This window comes from Olea europaea, chromosome 10, assembly GCF_002742605.1.
Source record: "Olea europaea var. sylvestris chromosome 10, O_europaea_v1, whole genome shotgun sequence".
Classification (NCBI taxonomy): domain Eukaryota; kingdom Viridiplantae; phylum Streptophyta; class Magnoliopsida; order Lamiales; family Oleaceae; genus Olea; species Olea europaea.
In genome coordinates, this window is record NC_036246.1 from 24,615,707 (window position 1) to 24,627,599 (window position 11,893).

General features: G+C 33.9%; 2 protein-coding genes across 3 annotated transcripts in view; one reads left to right on the forward strand and one right to left on the reverse strand.

The window, feature by feature from the left end:
• The first annotated feature begins 3,505 nt into the window (after positions 1-3,505).
• Positions 3,506-11,893, forward strand: part of LOC111401596 (uncharacterized protein At5g01610-like) — a 12,798-nt gene continuing 4,410 nt past the window's right edge. For both annotated transcript variants that reach the window (XM_023029405.1, XM_023029406.1), the window contains exon 1: positions 3,506-3,745. In XM_023029405.1, coding sequence (XP_022885173.1) covers positions 3,644-3,745 — 102 coding nt within the window. In that variant the 5' untranslated portion in view covers positions 3,506-3,643. The remainder of the gene's footprint in view (positions 3,746-11,893) is intronic.
• Positions 9,974-11,073, reverse strand: LOC111401597. The gene is made up of 5 exons (XM_023029407.1): positions 10,997-11,073; positions 10,574-10,697; positions 10,352-10,492; positions 10,140-10,262; positions 9,974-10,057 (listed from the first exon to the last, which is right to left on the reverse strand). The coding sequence occupies exons 1-4, from the start codon at positions 11,032-11,034 to the stop codon at positions 10,197-10,199; spliced, it is 369 nt and encodes a 122-aa protein (XP_022885175.1). The 5' UTR covers positions 11,035-11,073; the 3' UTR covers positions 9,974-10,057; positions 10,140-10,196.

The following is an 11,893-nucleotide window of genomic DNA, read 5'->3' on the forward strand; positions in this document are numbered from 1 at the left end:
GTAGAAATTTGTACGATCGCATGGATCAAAGATTTATAGCCTATGAGCTCACTGAACCACTATGTGCAACCACATGGAACAAATGGCTACGGTCGCATGGTTATACCACTTTTCTCTATCGGATAGTTTTTAATATTTTGGCCATAACTTTCTTTTCCGTTATTTGATTAAGGTGATTCAAATTGCATTGAAAATCTAACACAAAGAGCTACAATTTTGCTAAAAGTAGCTCTTTTCTAATTCGAACGTTTACTAGGTCAAAAATGGATGTCAATCTCCGGCTGAAAATCTGGAACATCCCTGTGCGGTTGAAAATTGATCCGTGAAAATGTTATGTTCATATTTAACTTCTTTTGACTTCTAGGTGCACCCAATTGACCCCTAGCCTTCTCAATCATCATTTCATCGCCCGTTTCATCTTTGAATTATTTGTAATTTGGTCTCTGAACTTCCAATTTCTTCCATTTTAGTCCTTTTTCGCATTTTTTTAAATATTTTTCACCATATTCATCCATTTTGCAACCTAAGTCAAAATATTAAGGTACTTGTACATTTATGTGTCAATTTATCGTACAAATGAAAGTATAAATGAATGAAAAACTTAACTATCAAGACAAGTCGAACCAGAAGTTAGAAAGATAATTTATTTAAATGCATTTATTGACCAAAGCGATAGACTATATCTGACGTATTAATTTTAAATGCTCCCTAGGAGGACAATTTGATAGCATTATATTTGATATATTTATGGTACGCCTGAAGTGTGATGATATTTGATTCTAATACAAAAATTCTCTAAATGAAAATGGAGCAATTCACGAAGATGGTCCCATTAATGAGGCATATGCTCTTGATAAATATTTAGATATAACAAATTATAAAATCTTGGAGATGTTTAGGTACACGAAATAATGAAATTTGAGATGTCTTAATAAGTTATGTTATATAGAGAAAAGAAATAGAACCAAAAAGAAAAAATTATCGACAACACTTTTGTATGTGATATGTTGCTTCATATTATGAATAGCAAGGATATCAAAATAAATGTATCGAAATATATCGATCGAAGTAATGATTGACCGAATAAAAGGGACGCAATTCTAAACCCATTTTGGCCCCCATTAAATTAAAATTCATTTTTCTCTCTCTTCTTATCAATCACACATTCTTAAATAAAATAATATTATACGTAAACCTAAAAAATTTTCTTTCTTTTTCAACCACACATTCTTTCAAAAATTACTATTCCCTTCATTAAAATGTGGAATAATAGAGCCCAAACAAGGGATAAATTGAATTTACTGAAGAAACTTAAAGTTTCTGAAGCTATAGTTTGAACATCAAAAGGTGTATACATATGCGAAATAGAAATGGAAAAAATAAAGTCGTATATGAAATGTACGACTCTTTACATAATATATATCATGAAAACTTGTATAAATAGATAAGCTATTATGTAGTGAATGTAATCACATGTCTCTACCTTTTTTAGAGTGACAATGTATTAAATTTGATATGCATAAAATAAATTGATTATAGTCAATTTATCTTACATAAATTTAATATTATCCTTGAAGAATTTAATATGCTTGAAGTATAATTCGAATGATATTTTCATCCTAAAGGGAAGTAAATACGCGTCATACTATTTTTCCCTTGATCAAGATTTCGTCCCATTGGTTTTTCCCTGAAAGATTTTTAATGAGACAACTTTGGTAGTGTACTCGAAAAAATAATGTACTCTTTTTTCTTCATCATGATTTTTCCTACAGGGTTTTACCTAATAAGGTCTTAATGACACATATTCTTTGTGCAATGATGTCCTTAACCTCCAAGGTATTTACCTTAAAAAGTATACTCTTATATGTGTGAGACTCTTAAAGAGTTCAACAAGAGATTTTTTTTTTCGAATTATCATATTACTAATGTCATTAAAGATTGTTAAATATCTCGTACGAAGACGGTGTTATCTGAAGAGTGGAGACTATGCAAGACAACATAAGACATACTTTACCAAAATCTGTAATATTAAAGGCATTTATGTAGAAGACGTGAATAGCTTGATACAAGAATTGAAATTAGAAGTGGCTGTACTCTTTTTCCTTCAATCAAATTTTGTCTTACAGTATTTTCTTGACAAAGTCTTAACAATGCAGTATTTTATTATTTCAAATTATTTGTTTTTTTTTTTCATTTGTTGGCATTTTTGTCCCATCAAGTTTTTTTTTGCCAAACAAAGTTTTAATAAAATAGTTATTGCATAAATAATCATCAAAGGGGAAGTGTTGTAAAATAATGAAATAATTATTGACGATTATTTAGCCCTTCTTTGAGACATATTATTTCCACAAGAATGCATTTTTATATAGTGTAGTGATGGAAAATCTGTGGTTAAAAAATAAGAAAAAATTTAGATTTACGTGTAATATTATTTTATTGAAAAATGTGTTATTGAAATGATATTAAATCATGTTAAAATATATATATATATTTTTTAAATGTTGGTCAAACACACTCTTAGTATTATCATAATACATAGATAAATATTAATTTAGAAGATCAATTTTATTCCAATTGTAACTCTTACTTTAGAACCTATAAATACTGAGTCTTGATTTTCAATAAATATACACACTTGAGTTTTGTTTTCCATTTCTTTTCTTATTTTCCCTCTTTCCTTTAATTTTATAACAAATATCAAAATTAAAAAGTTAAAATATAACCTGATTTTTAAATAAATAGGTTTTAAACCTGATTTTCAAGTTGAAAGATAAAAACAGGTGTAGGTTAAATTTCCTCTTATGAAATATTCCCTATCAAATGAGTATTGGTATAATAGGTTGGCCATTTGAAGAGGTGGATCTTTATCAGGTGTCGAATAGAAGTCTAATTTGATGGACAAGGAAATAAATTATATTAAATAGATGTGTCTTAATTAGCTCAATTTCACAATATCAGTTGATTAAACTTAAAGCTATGAACAATCGTCTGGTAGAAAATAAAAGAGAAATTATATTTTGGAACTCGTTTAAAACAATTTGTATATAAACGAAAACAATTTTTATTTTCTTAATTTAATTATAAATGAATGGATTAGTTTAATAATGAATGTTCAATGTGGGAATTATTAATTCCTGTTATCTAGTAATTTACTACTCATTAATAATGTTATTCGCAGTGAAAACTACCGACAGTCACTCTCTATGACGTACACGTGACAATTTTTCATTTGATATATAATTCAAAAAATAATTACAATATCTATGTATTAAATATCAAATTGCAAAGTATATACTACATAGGACGATTACTGACAATTTTCACTACAAATAGCATTACTCAAAATTCGCTGTGGTTTAAATTTGATAGTCATCCATTAGATTAAATATTGAACAAATGCATTTATTTTCAACCATATTTATTTTTCATTTTTTTCTTTTTTTACTAATATTTTTTGTGTTGTGGGTGCGTCGTTATTTTCACTCTGCAAGTAGTGACAAAAAACTGAATAGCTGTGCCACCCAAAAATACATACAGAAATAATTGAGTTAGGGAAAAAAAAAACCATCCCTGTATTCAAATCAATCCCATTTTTTCTCTCCATTTCGGAGGAAAGTTGTGGGATTAACAGTAAAAAGAAAGAATGGAGAAAGCCCTAACAAAAGTTGGGAGCCTAAAAGCTAGTACATTTTGGGTTTCTGAAAAAGCCAAAGAAGAAATCTCTAATATCAGCCAAGATCTCTCTGTATGTTGTTTATTTCTCTCTTTATATTCTGGATTTCTATCTAATTCATGTCTAATTCCTTTGCATCGTAGATTATTCATAATTTTTTTATGGATTAAAACTTACCCAGTTTGTGGCTGATCTTAAATTAGTTAAATAGTATAGAATTGGTACAAGATCTGTATGGTTATTCTTGAGAAAAAGTTTAAATCTGGGTAATGACGATGGAATGTGGGATTTGATGGGAATGGTGGATTTATCTTAATCAGTTTTTATGTGTTCTAAGAGTAAAAAGTTTAATTAGCAAAATGTAAGAATTCAATCTTTCAGTAATGAGTAAACTGAGCCCTTGTTTGAGCCTCATTTTTGTCAAAAAAATGTATTTTTGAATAGTATATTAATGAGAAATGTGGGGTTAAAAAAATTGGATTTAAGTGCAATATTATTTTAATGAAAAATGTATCGTTGAAACAGGTGCAAATCACTGTTGAAGAATCTATTTTGACAGAAATAATGGGGCTCAAACAAGGGCTGAATTGGGAAATGGTGCTGAGAATTTGAAATACAGGCATTCTAATTTTTTTGAATTGATTTTCGAAAATGTCTAGCGTTTAGCACAAAATATTACGGTACAAACAATTTGAAATAAATGGAAAATGATGCGCCGAAAGGCAACTTAATCTAGTGTTGTTGAATCCAAGGAAAGGTAAGAAAAGACGGAAAATTGGGAGAATTCTAAAGTTTTATATAACTCAATCAAGAACAAACAATGAACTATTATGGTCTTACAAGTGTTTAATTGGCCCTAATGCCAATAAAACCCTAGGGGTACTTTTAAGTATAGCTTTGTCAAACCAACCATTTTTCATTTTAACCATAAAAATCTAACATTCACCACAATAGCCATTTCTTGTATAAAAGACTAAAACGCCCTTAAATGAGTTATATAATTACAAAAATAGAAATATGGTAAAAAGACAAAAATATCCTTAAGTTACAAATAAAAATTCAAACAAGGCTCAATTGAAATTTGAAAACGAAGTCAGTCTTTTCATCAGTTTACTCTAACACGATAAAAACTCTTCCATTTTTCATCCACTTCAACATCAAAATTTCATAAACTTATCAGTTATCAACCTCAACAGAAAAATTTAGTTAAATTTCAGCACTTCAATTCGGTAAGTATCTTTTCGTAGTATTTAATTTTATTTTTATTGAAGTCGTATATTTTTTTTAAATGATAGAAAAAATAATATTAGAGTCAAAGTTCAGGCCGGCACCGATCAGACGTCGGAATGACGGATTTAACGACGGTCCGGACCATCCGGACAGTCCGTTGCGGACGGTCCGGACCGCCCGTTGCCGACGATCCGGATTCCGTTTGCGTCCCGCTCCTCGATTCTGATAATTTTTTCTGATAATTTATTCTGATATTTTTAATTCGTAATGCAGATATGGCAAAAGCGTGTATCCCAATCTGTTATTTCGACGAATTTCAAAGGAAAGAAAATGGTCAATGGGAATGGAAATGGACGAGTGAAGGAGAAGGGGTTGCTGCTATTACGATAACAAAAAATACTTCGTTTACAGAAATGTACAGTGAAATACAAAACATGCTTAACGTCGATTCCTCTCAGTACGATATGGAATTGGGATTTTTATTTCAAAAGCATTCAACAATTTCGATTCCACCTTTGAAAGTTACTTCTGAAGCGCAAATAAAGCATCTAATTCAATTGAACCAAGGTCGAAAGACGACTCCTATTTGCCTAAGTTTGTTGAAGAAAAATGTCATCGAGGGTGAACACGAAGTTTTTGATGGAGAGGATCGTAATGAGAATGATTTTTGGGATACTGTTGAGATTGCTCGGGAGGATGATGTGGTTATTCTTGGGGCAGTTGCTACTCACCATGATGTCACCGTTACACGAAGGATTTATGAGGAAGTTCAAGACAACGAGGATGAAAGGCCATTTACAAATCAGGATTTGATTGCTTTATCCAGACAGAGACATGAGTCTGGTGGGAGCTCACATGCTGGGCCGAGTACACGGTCTTCTAATTGTTCGCGTGTAGTTCCTGATGATGAAGATTTACATGTCGATCAATTGTTTGACACGAAAAGAGATTTGCAAGAAGCCGCGCACCGAATTGCAATGAAACATAATTTTGAGTTTAAGGTAAAAAAATCAAATAAGTCTACACACACAATTATTTGTGTGGACAACAATTGCAGTTGGCGTTTGAGTGCGACAAAGATGGACACAAATGAGTTCTTTGTTGTTCGTAAGTATGCGCGAGAACATACTTGTGAAGTGGGTATTCGTCAAAATGATCACAGGCAAGCTCGATCATGATTTATTGGTTGACAGATAATGCACAAGTTTCAGGATCCACGGACGATTTACAGACCTACAGATATCATCAACGACATCTGTCGAGAGTATGGGGTGGTTATGAGTTACCAGAAGGCCTGGAAGGCTAAAGAATGTGTATTGGAAGATTTAATGGGTTCGACAGAGGAGAGTTATGCCAAATTGGCCAGGTATTGCCACAACATGGTGAGAACTAATTCTGACTCGACGTTTTTTATTGAAACCGATGGGCAGAATCGCTTCAAGTATTTTTTTATGGCTCTTGGACAATGCATTAGAGGTTTTCGAAATGCTATGCGACCTCTAATTCTAGTTGATGGTACAACCCTAAGAGCTAGATATGAAGGAAAGTTGATTATTGCTACTTGTCAAGATGTCAATATCCAAATTTACCCTCTTGCATTTGGCATTGTCGATAGAGAGAATGATCTAGCAATGCGTTGGTTCTTCACGAAGTTGAGAGAAGTAATTGGGAACATCGAGAACCTTGCATTTGTGACTGACCGGGGGCAGTCAATAATAAATGGTATAGCCGAAGTTTTTCCAGAAGAACATCATGGTTATTGCATGTACCACATTCAGGGCAATCTGAAGACTAGGTACCGGGGCAGTGGCGTCGTTGCATTGTTTAGGAGAGCTGCAGAAACTTACAGCTTTGAAGAGTTTACAAAGTTCATGGGCGAAATAGAACATAAATCAGAAAGTGCATGGGAATATCTATCAGAAATGGGGGTCGAACATTGGGCACGGTCACATTTTCCAGGACGTCAATACAACATGATGACGTCGAATAATGCAGAGTCGCTGAATGCATTATTCAAGAAGGATCGAGAGTTATCGATTCTCGCAATGATAGAACATATTCGCAGCAAGTTGCAACAGTGGTTTTATGACCGACGTGAAGAATCCCAAAATTGCACGAGTGTGCTAGCTCCGGCACAGGAAGATCGACTATTCAAAACTCTGGAAGTGGCAAAAGCTCTATCTGTGGAACCACTAGATCAATTTCACTTCTCCGTGAGATGCGGGCGCAACGTTGGATACATTGTAGACTTGAATGACAATACCTGCACGTGCAGAAAATTTCAATTGGAAAGTTTTCCATGTGCACATGCTGTCGCAGTGGCTATGTATAGAGGATTTCCACCACACAGCTTGTGCAGTCATTATTATATGACTGATTTTTGGAGAGCAGCGTATGCCGAAACTATATTTCCTCTACCAAATGAAGCCGAGTGGGAAGTTCCTGATTATATTGTAGCACTTAACAATTTGTTGCCACCTGAAGTTCCACCGCGTATTTTACTATTTCTTTAAGTAATTATCTTAATTGTTTAAGAAAAAAATATTATTCAATTTAATTTATTCGTTACATATTTCGTTAATTATGTATCTTATTTATTTCATATTTAATTACTCTATTTCGATTGTTTATTTGAATAATATTTATTCGATTTTTCCTTTTACTATTTTTTAAGTAATTATCTTAATTGTTTAAGTAAAAAAAAATATTATTCAATTTAATTTATTCGTTACATATTTCGTTAATTATGTATCTTATTTATTTCATATTTTTCCTTTTACTATTTCTTTGAAATTTGAATAATATTTATTCGATTTTTCCTTTTACTATTTCTTTAAGTAATTATCTTAATTGTTTAAGTTGAAAAAAATATTGATTTTTAATTTATTCGTTAAATTTATGTATATTATTTATTTCATATTTGAATAATATTTATTCGATTTTTCCTTTTACTATTTCTTTAAGTAATTATCTTAATTGTTTAAGTTAAAAAAATATTGGTTTTTAATTTATTCGTTAAATATTTCGTTAATTATGTATATTATTTATTTCATATTTGAATAATATTTATTCGATTTTTCTTTTTACTATTTCCCAATTGCATCCGATTTAGTCCATTTAATTCCCGATTATCATTTAAATTTTCAAAATAATATCATACAATATACTCTATTTCGATTATTTATTTCTTTCAGTACAACACGAATCCTACTGAAGTAAACAACATTTACATTTTAATAAAATAATTTACAATGTACTAAGGATCACAATTATAATCATACAAGTCGCAAGCTAATTTATGCCTCCACATATCAATCGAAGACTGATTTATTGTATCAACATTGCGACCAATACTCAAGAACTCTATGTACTTGATTGCAAATATGCCACAGTCACCCCTGCAACCGAATTAGAAGATATTAGTTCCATAACATATAATTGAAAATTAAATCTGAAAATTTAAAAGTTGTAAATCCTTACGATCTTTCTTGTCTCGCAGTCGTCGTGTTCCGCACAATGGCTAATCTATCATTTACTCGAATCATCGCATGAGTAGCCATCATGGGCACGATCACAGCCAATGGCTCCAGTATTTGCTCCAATTGATTTTGCGTCAGACAGCTATGATCAGAGTCGTACACATATATGGTGGAATCAGCAAATACGATCTCCACCGAAAAACAGTGTGAGCTCGCGATCACTGGAATGTACATATGTGTACAATCTGTCCACGGCTTTCCGCACCTCAACTGTAGTCCAATCACCCACTCAAGCATGTACTCAGACAGAACATAATCATTCCCCTTGCTTAGGAGCTCCTGATGCTCAATATCTACGACACGAACGAACTCAGCGCTCAAGATAACTCGAGTAGGACTGTCATAAGATCTCGGGTATCTCTGCGCCCGATCGCGTAACAATTCCATAGCCAAGTCGATATGCTGAAACAAAAAAACACCAACAAAAAAGATAGAGTCATTTAAATAAATGAACCAACAACTTGTATAAATATAATAAACGGAAACTCAAAAAACTTACATCATCAGCGAGCCAAGCTGAGGTCGTCAGTACATCTTCAAACCACTTTTTAGCATTGGGCACGGTCATACAGCCGATGGTATAACTATCTCTGAAAAATGAAAAAACAGTTACCAAAGATACAAAAAAATAGTAGCAACATCATAAAATACTTACTCGGACTTAAGGGATTTGAACCAATCATCGAACGCCTTCTGTCTGACTGGGTCGACGTCGCGAAAAAGATTGGGGTACGCCCCATCCACAAATCCCCTTCTCTTCGCCTCGACCGTGTAGGGAGAAACGACGTACTGTGACGGCAATCTTGATCTTTTACCGACCATCAGCTCTGGCGCGTCAGCAGCACGCTTCTTACCCTTCGGGGCCTCCGTCGCCCCCCGGACACGAATACTACCTCGTCATCCGTCATCTCCGGCGTCCTCTCATCCTCCGCAACCTGATCATCCCCCTCTACTACCACCTCTGATGTCCCCTCCGCTACCTCCTCGACCACCCCTGTCCCTCCCTCCACCTCCTCTATCTCTGCCTCCTCCGGCACCTCCGGCCCGACCTCCACCCCTGCCTCTCGGCCTCCGGCACTGAACCAAAAAAATCATCGATTCCCCCGGCCGTTGCCCACCAATCTCGTGGGACACCAGTCTCCCCGACATTCCCTCGGACGCCTGCTACATCGCCTCGAAGTGCTGCAACCTCAGTATGAAGGTCTCCTATATCTCGTCGCAGCACTCCAATCTCATCTCGCAAAGCTACTATATCTGTCGTAAAATCTCGTCGCAGCACCCCTATCTCCTCTCGTACTGCGACGATCTCTGTCGTAAAATCCCGTCGCAATACCCCTATCTCCCCTCGTAATGCGACTACCTCTATCATAAAATCACGGCGCATCGTTCCCAGCTCCTCTCTAATAATGCCAGTCATGCGTGCAAAGAAATCATCTGAATGACGGGTCTGACTGGGTGTAGGCGATCCATGTGGGAGGTGGGTGGGTACGGGAGACAGAGATATCCTCGGAGAATGAGATAATGGCGGTAGAGGCGACCTCATCGGTGGAGGTGACGGAGATCTCATCGGTGGAGGCGAAGGAGATCTCCTAAGTGGAAGTTCCGGATGACGCTCCTACACAGAGAAGACAATTAATATTAATAATCCGCACATGAATTTATAAGTCAAAATAAATAATGAACTTAAATAAACGTACTATATTTCTATCCGGAACGGACTCAAATACTGGATCGTCTTCAGTAGGGGGAACAAGTTATTCACGTACATATATTGCATCCTCCTCTTCCACCGAGACAACCAACTCAGCATGAACTTCGAGCTGATATACCATATTTCAACGTGTTAATGAACGTGTATCGACCCGAGTAAATGTATGTACAATATAAATTGCAAATATATAATACTCACCTGAGGATCGTCGAGGATAACTATCAAATCTTTAGCCGATGGCTTTTCATGTGCTCGCCAATGAAGCATTCGTGGGCAGCTAGTCTCCCTTCTGATCGCCCATTTGCTACCCAAAGCAGGGATAGCCTCATATGCCCACAGCTGCAACAATTACAAAATAAAACTTTACATATATATTTAATAAAAAAGTTCAACACGCATTACGTTACACTGAATATTTACCTGCAAAGCCATGCAAAAGCCATATACATCATATTTGCGATCGCCCCTCTCCGATTTCGGCATAGTGTGTACCCTTCTGAATACATGGAGAGTATCGGTGTAACATCTCTGACCCCATGGAAAGCTGTTGAAAGCATCGATATCATCAACAACATCCAATGAAAAAAGATCAATCGACGTCCTACGATGTCGACACCTCAGTATACTCTCCAGTATATACACCAACCCTAACTTCAACTTGTCTAACATGTAATCGCATTTCCTAAATGCATCCTCTAACTGTGGTGGTGTAACTGGCCCTTTACCTCCAAAATATAAATCCAATAACCTTTTATTTCGTATAATACGGGTTCTAGCTTCTTCTTCCCCGGTACATCTCAAGCCCGTAATCAGGGCAAATTCAAGGATCGAGAATCTACATACCTTCCCGTCCCCAATAGCAAAATATAACTGATCGCCATCGACTGGTTTAAGCAGCCGGAGTAATAAAGAATCAACAATCTGTCTAGAGAACTGCACGTCCTTCAACGGATAGAACGACCATAAAAATGATCGACGGAGTAAGTCAATATGCTCCTCGTCTTGCCCCTCAAGTACTGTCGTATAGCTGGAAAAGTTACAATACGTCGTAACTTTTCCCGAATGAGCCCTCAGATCGTTGTCGATATGATATTCCATCCTACAAAATTAATACATGTTAAAACCATATAAAAGAAATTTTAAATAAAATATCGTACCTTCAAATTTAACCAATCAAATTTCATATAAATAAACCAATAAATAAATTCATCTAATCACATATTAAAACAATTAAACAAAAAAATTTCCACATATTTGACTATTTAATATTTATTTAAAAATTATATTTCGTTAATTATCTAACTCTATATATATATATTATTTACAAATTTATTCGATTTTTCGTTTTACAATTTCTTTAATTAATTATCTTAATTGATGAAGTACAAAAAATATTATTCAATTTCATTTATTCTTTAAATATTTCGTTAATTATGTATATTATTTATTTCGATTATTTATTTGAATAATATTTATTCGATTTTTCGTTTTACTATTTCTTTAATTCATTCTCTTAGTTTGTTAAGTAAAAAAATTATTGTTTTTTTAATTTATTCTTTAAATATTTCGTTAATTATGTATATTATTTATTTCGATTATTTATTTGAATAAAAATAATAATATTTATTCGATTTTTCGTTTTACTATTTCTTTAATTCATTATCTTAGTTCGTTAAGTAAAAAAATTATTGTTTTTTTAACTTATTCTTCAAATATTTCGTTAATTATGTATATTATTTA

Coding starts and splice junctions, on each gene's coding strand:
- LOC111401597 (XM_023029407.1), bottom strand. CDS start 11,034: ATGGCGATCAGTTATATTTTGCTATTGGGGACGGGAAG. Junction 10,493..10,573: donor GCTTTTGCATGGCTTTGCAG/GTAAATATTCAG, acceptor TAATTGTTGCAG/CTGTGGGCATATGAGGCTAT. Junction 10,263..10,351: donor TTATCCTCGACGATCCTCAG/GTGAGTATTATA, acceptor ATGGTATATCAG/CTCGAAGTTCATGCTGAGTT.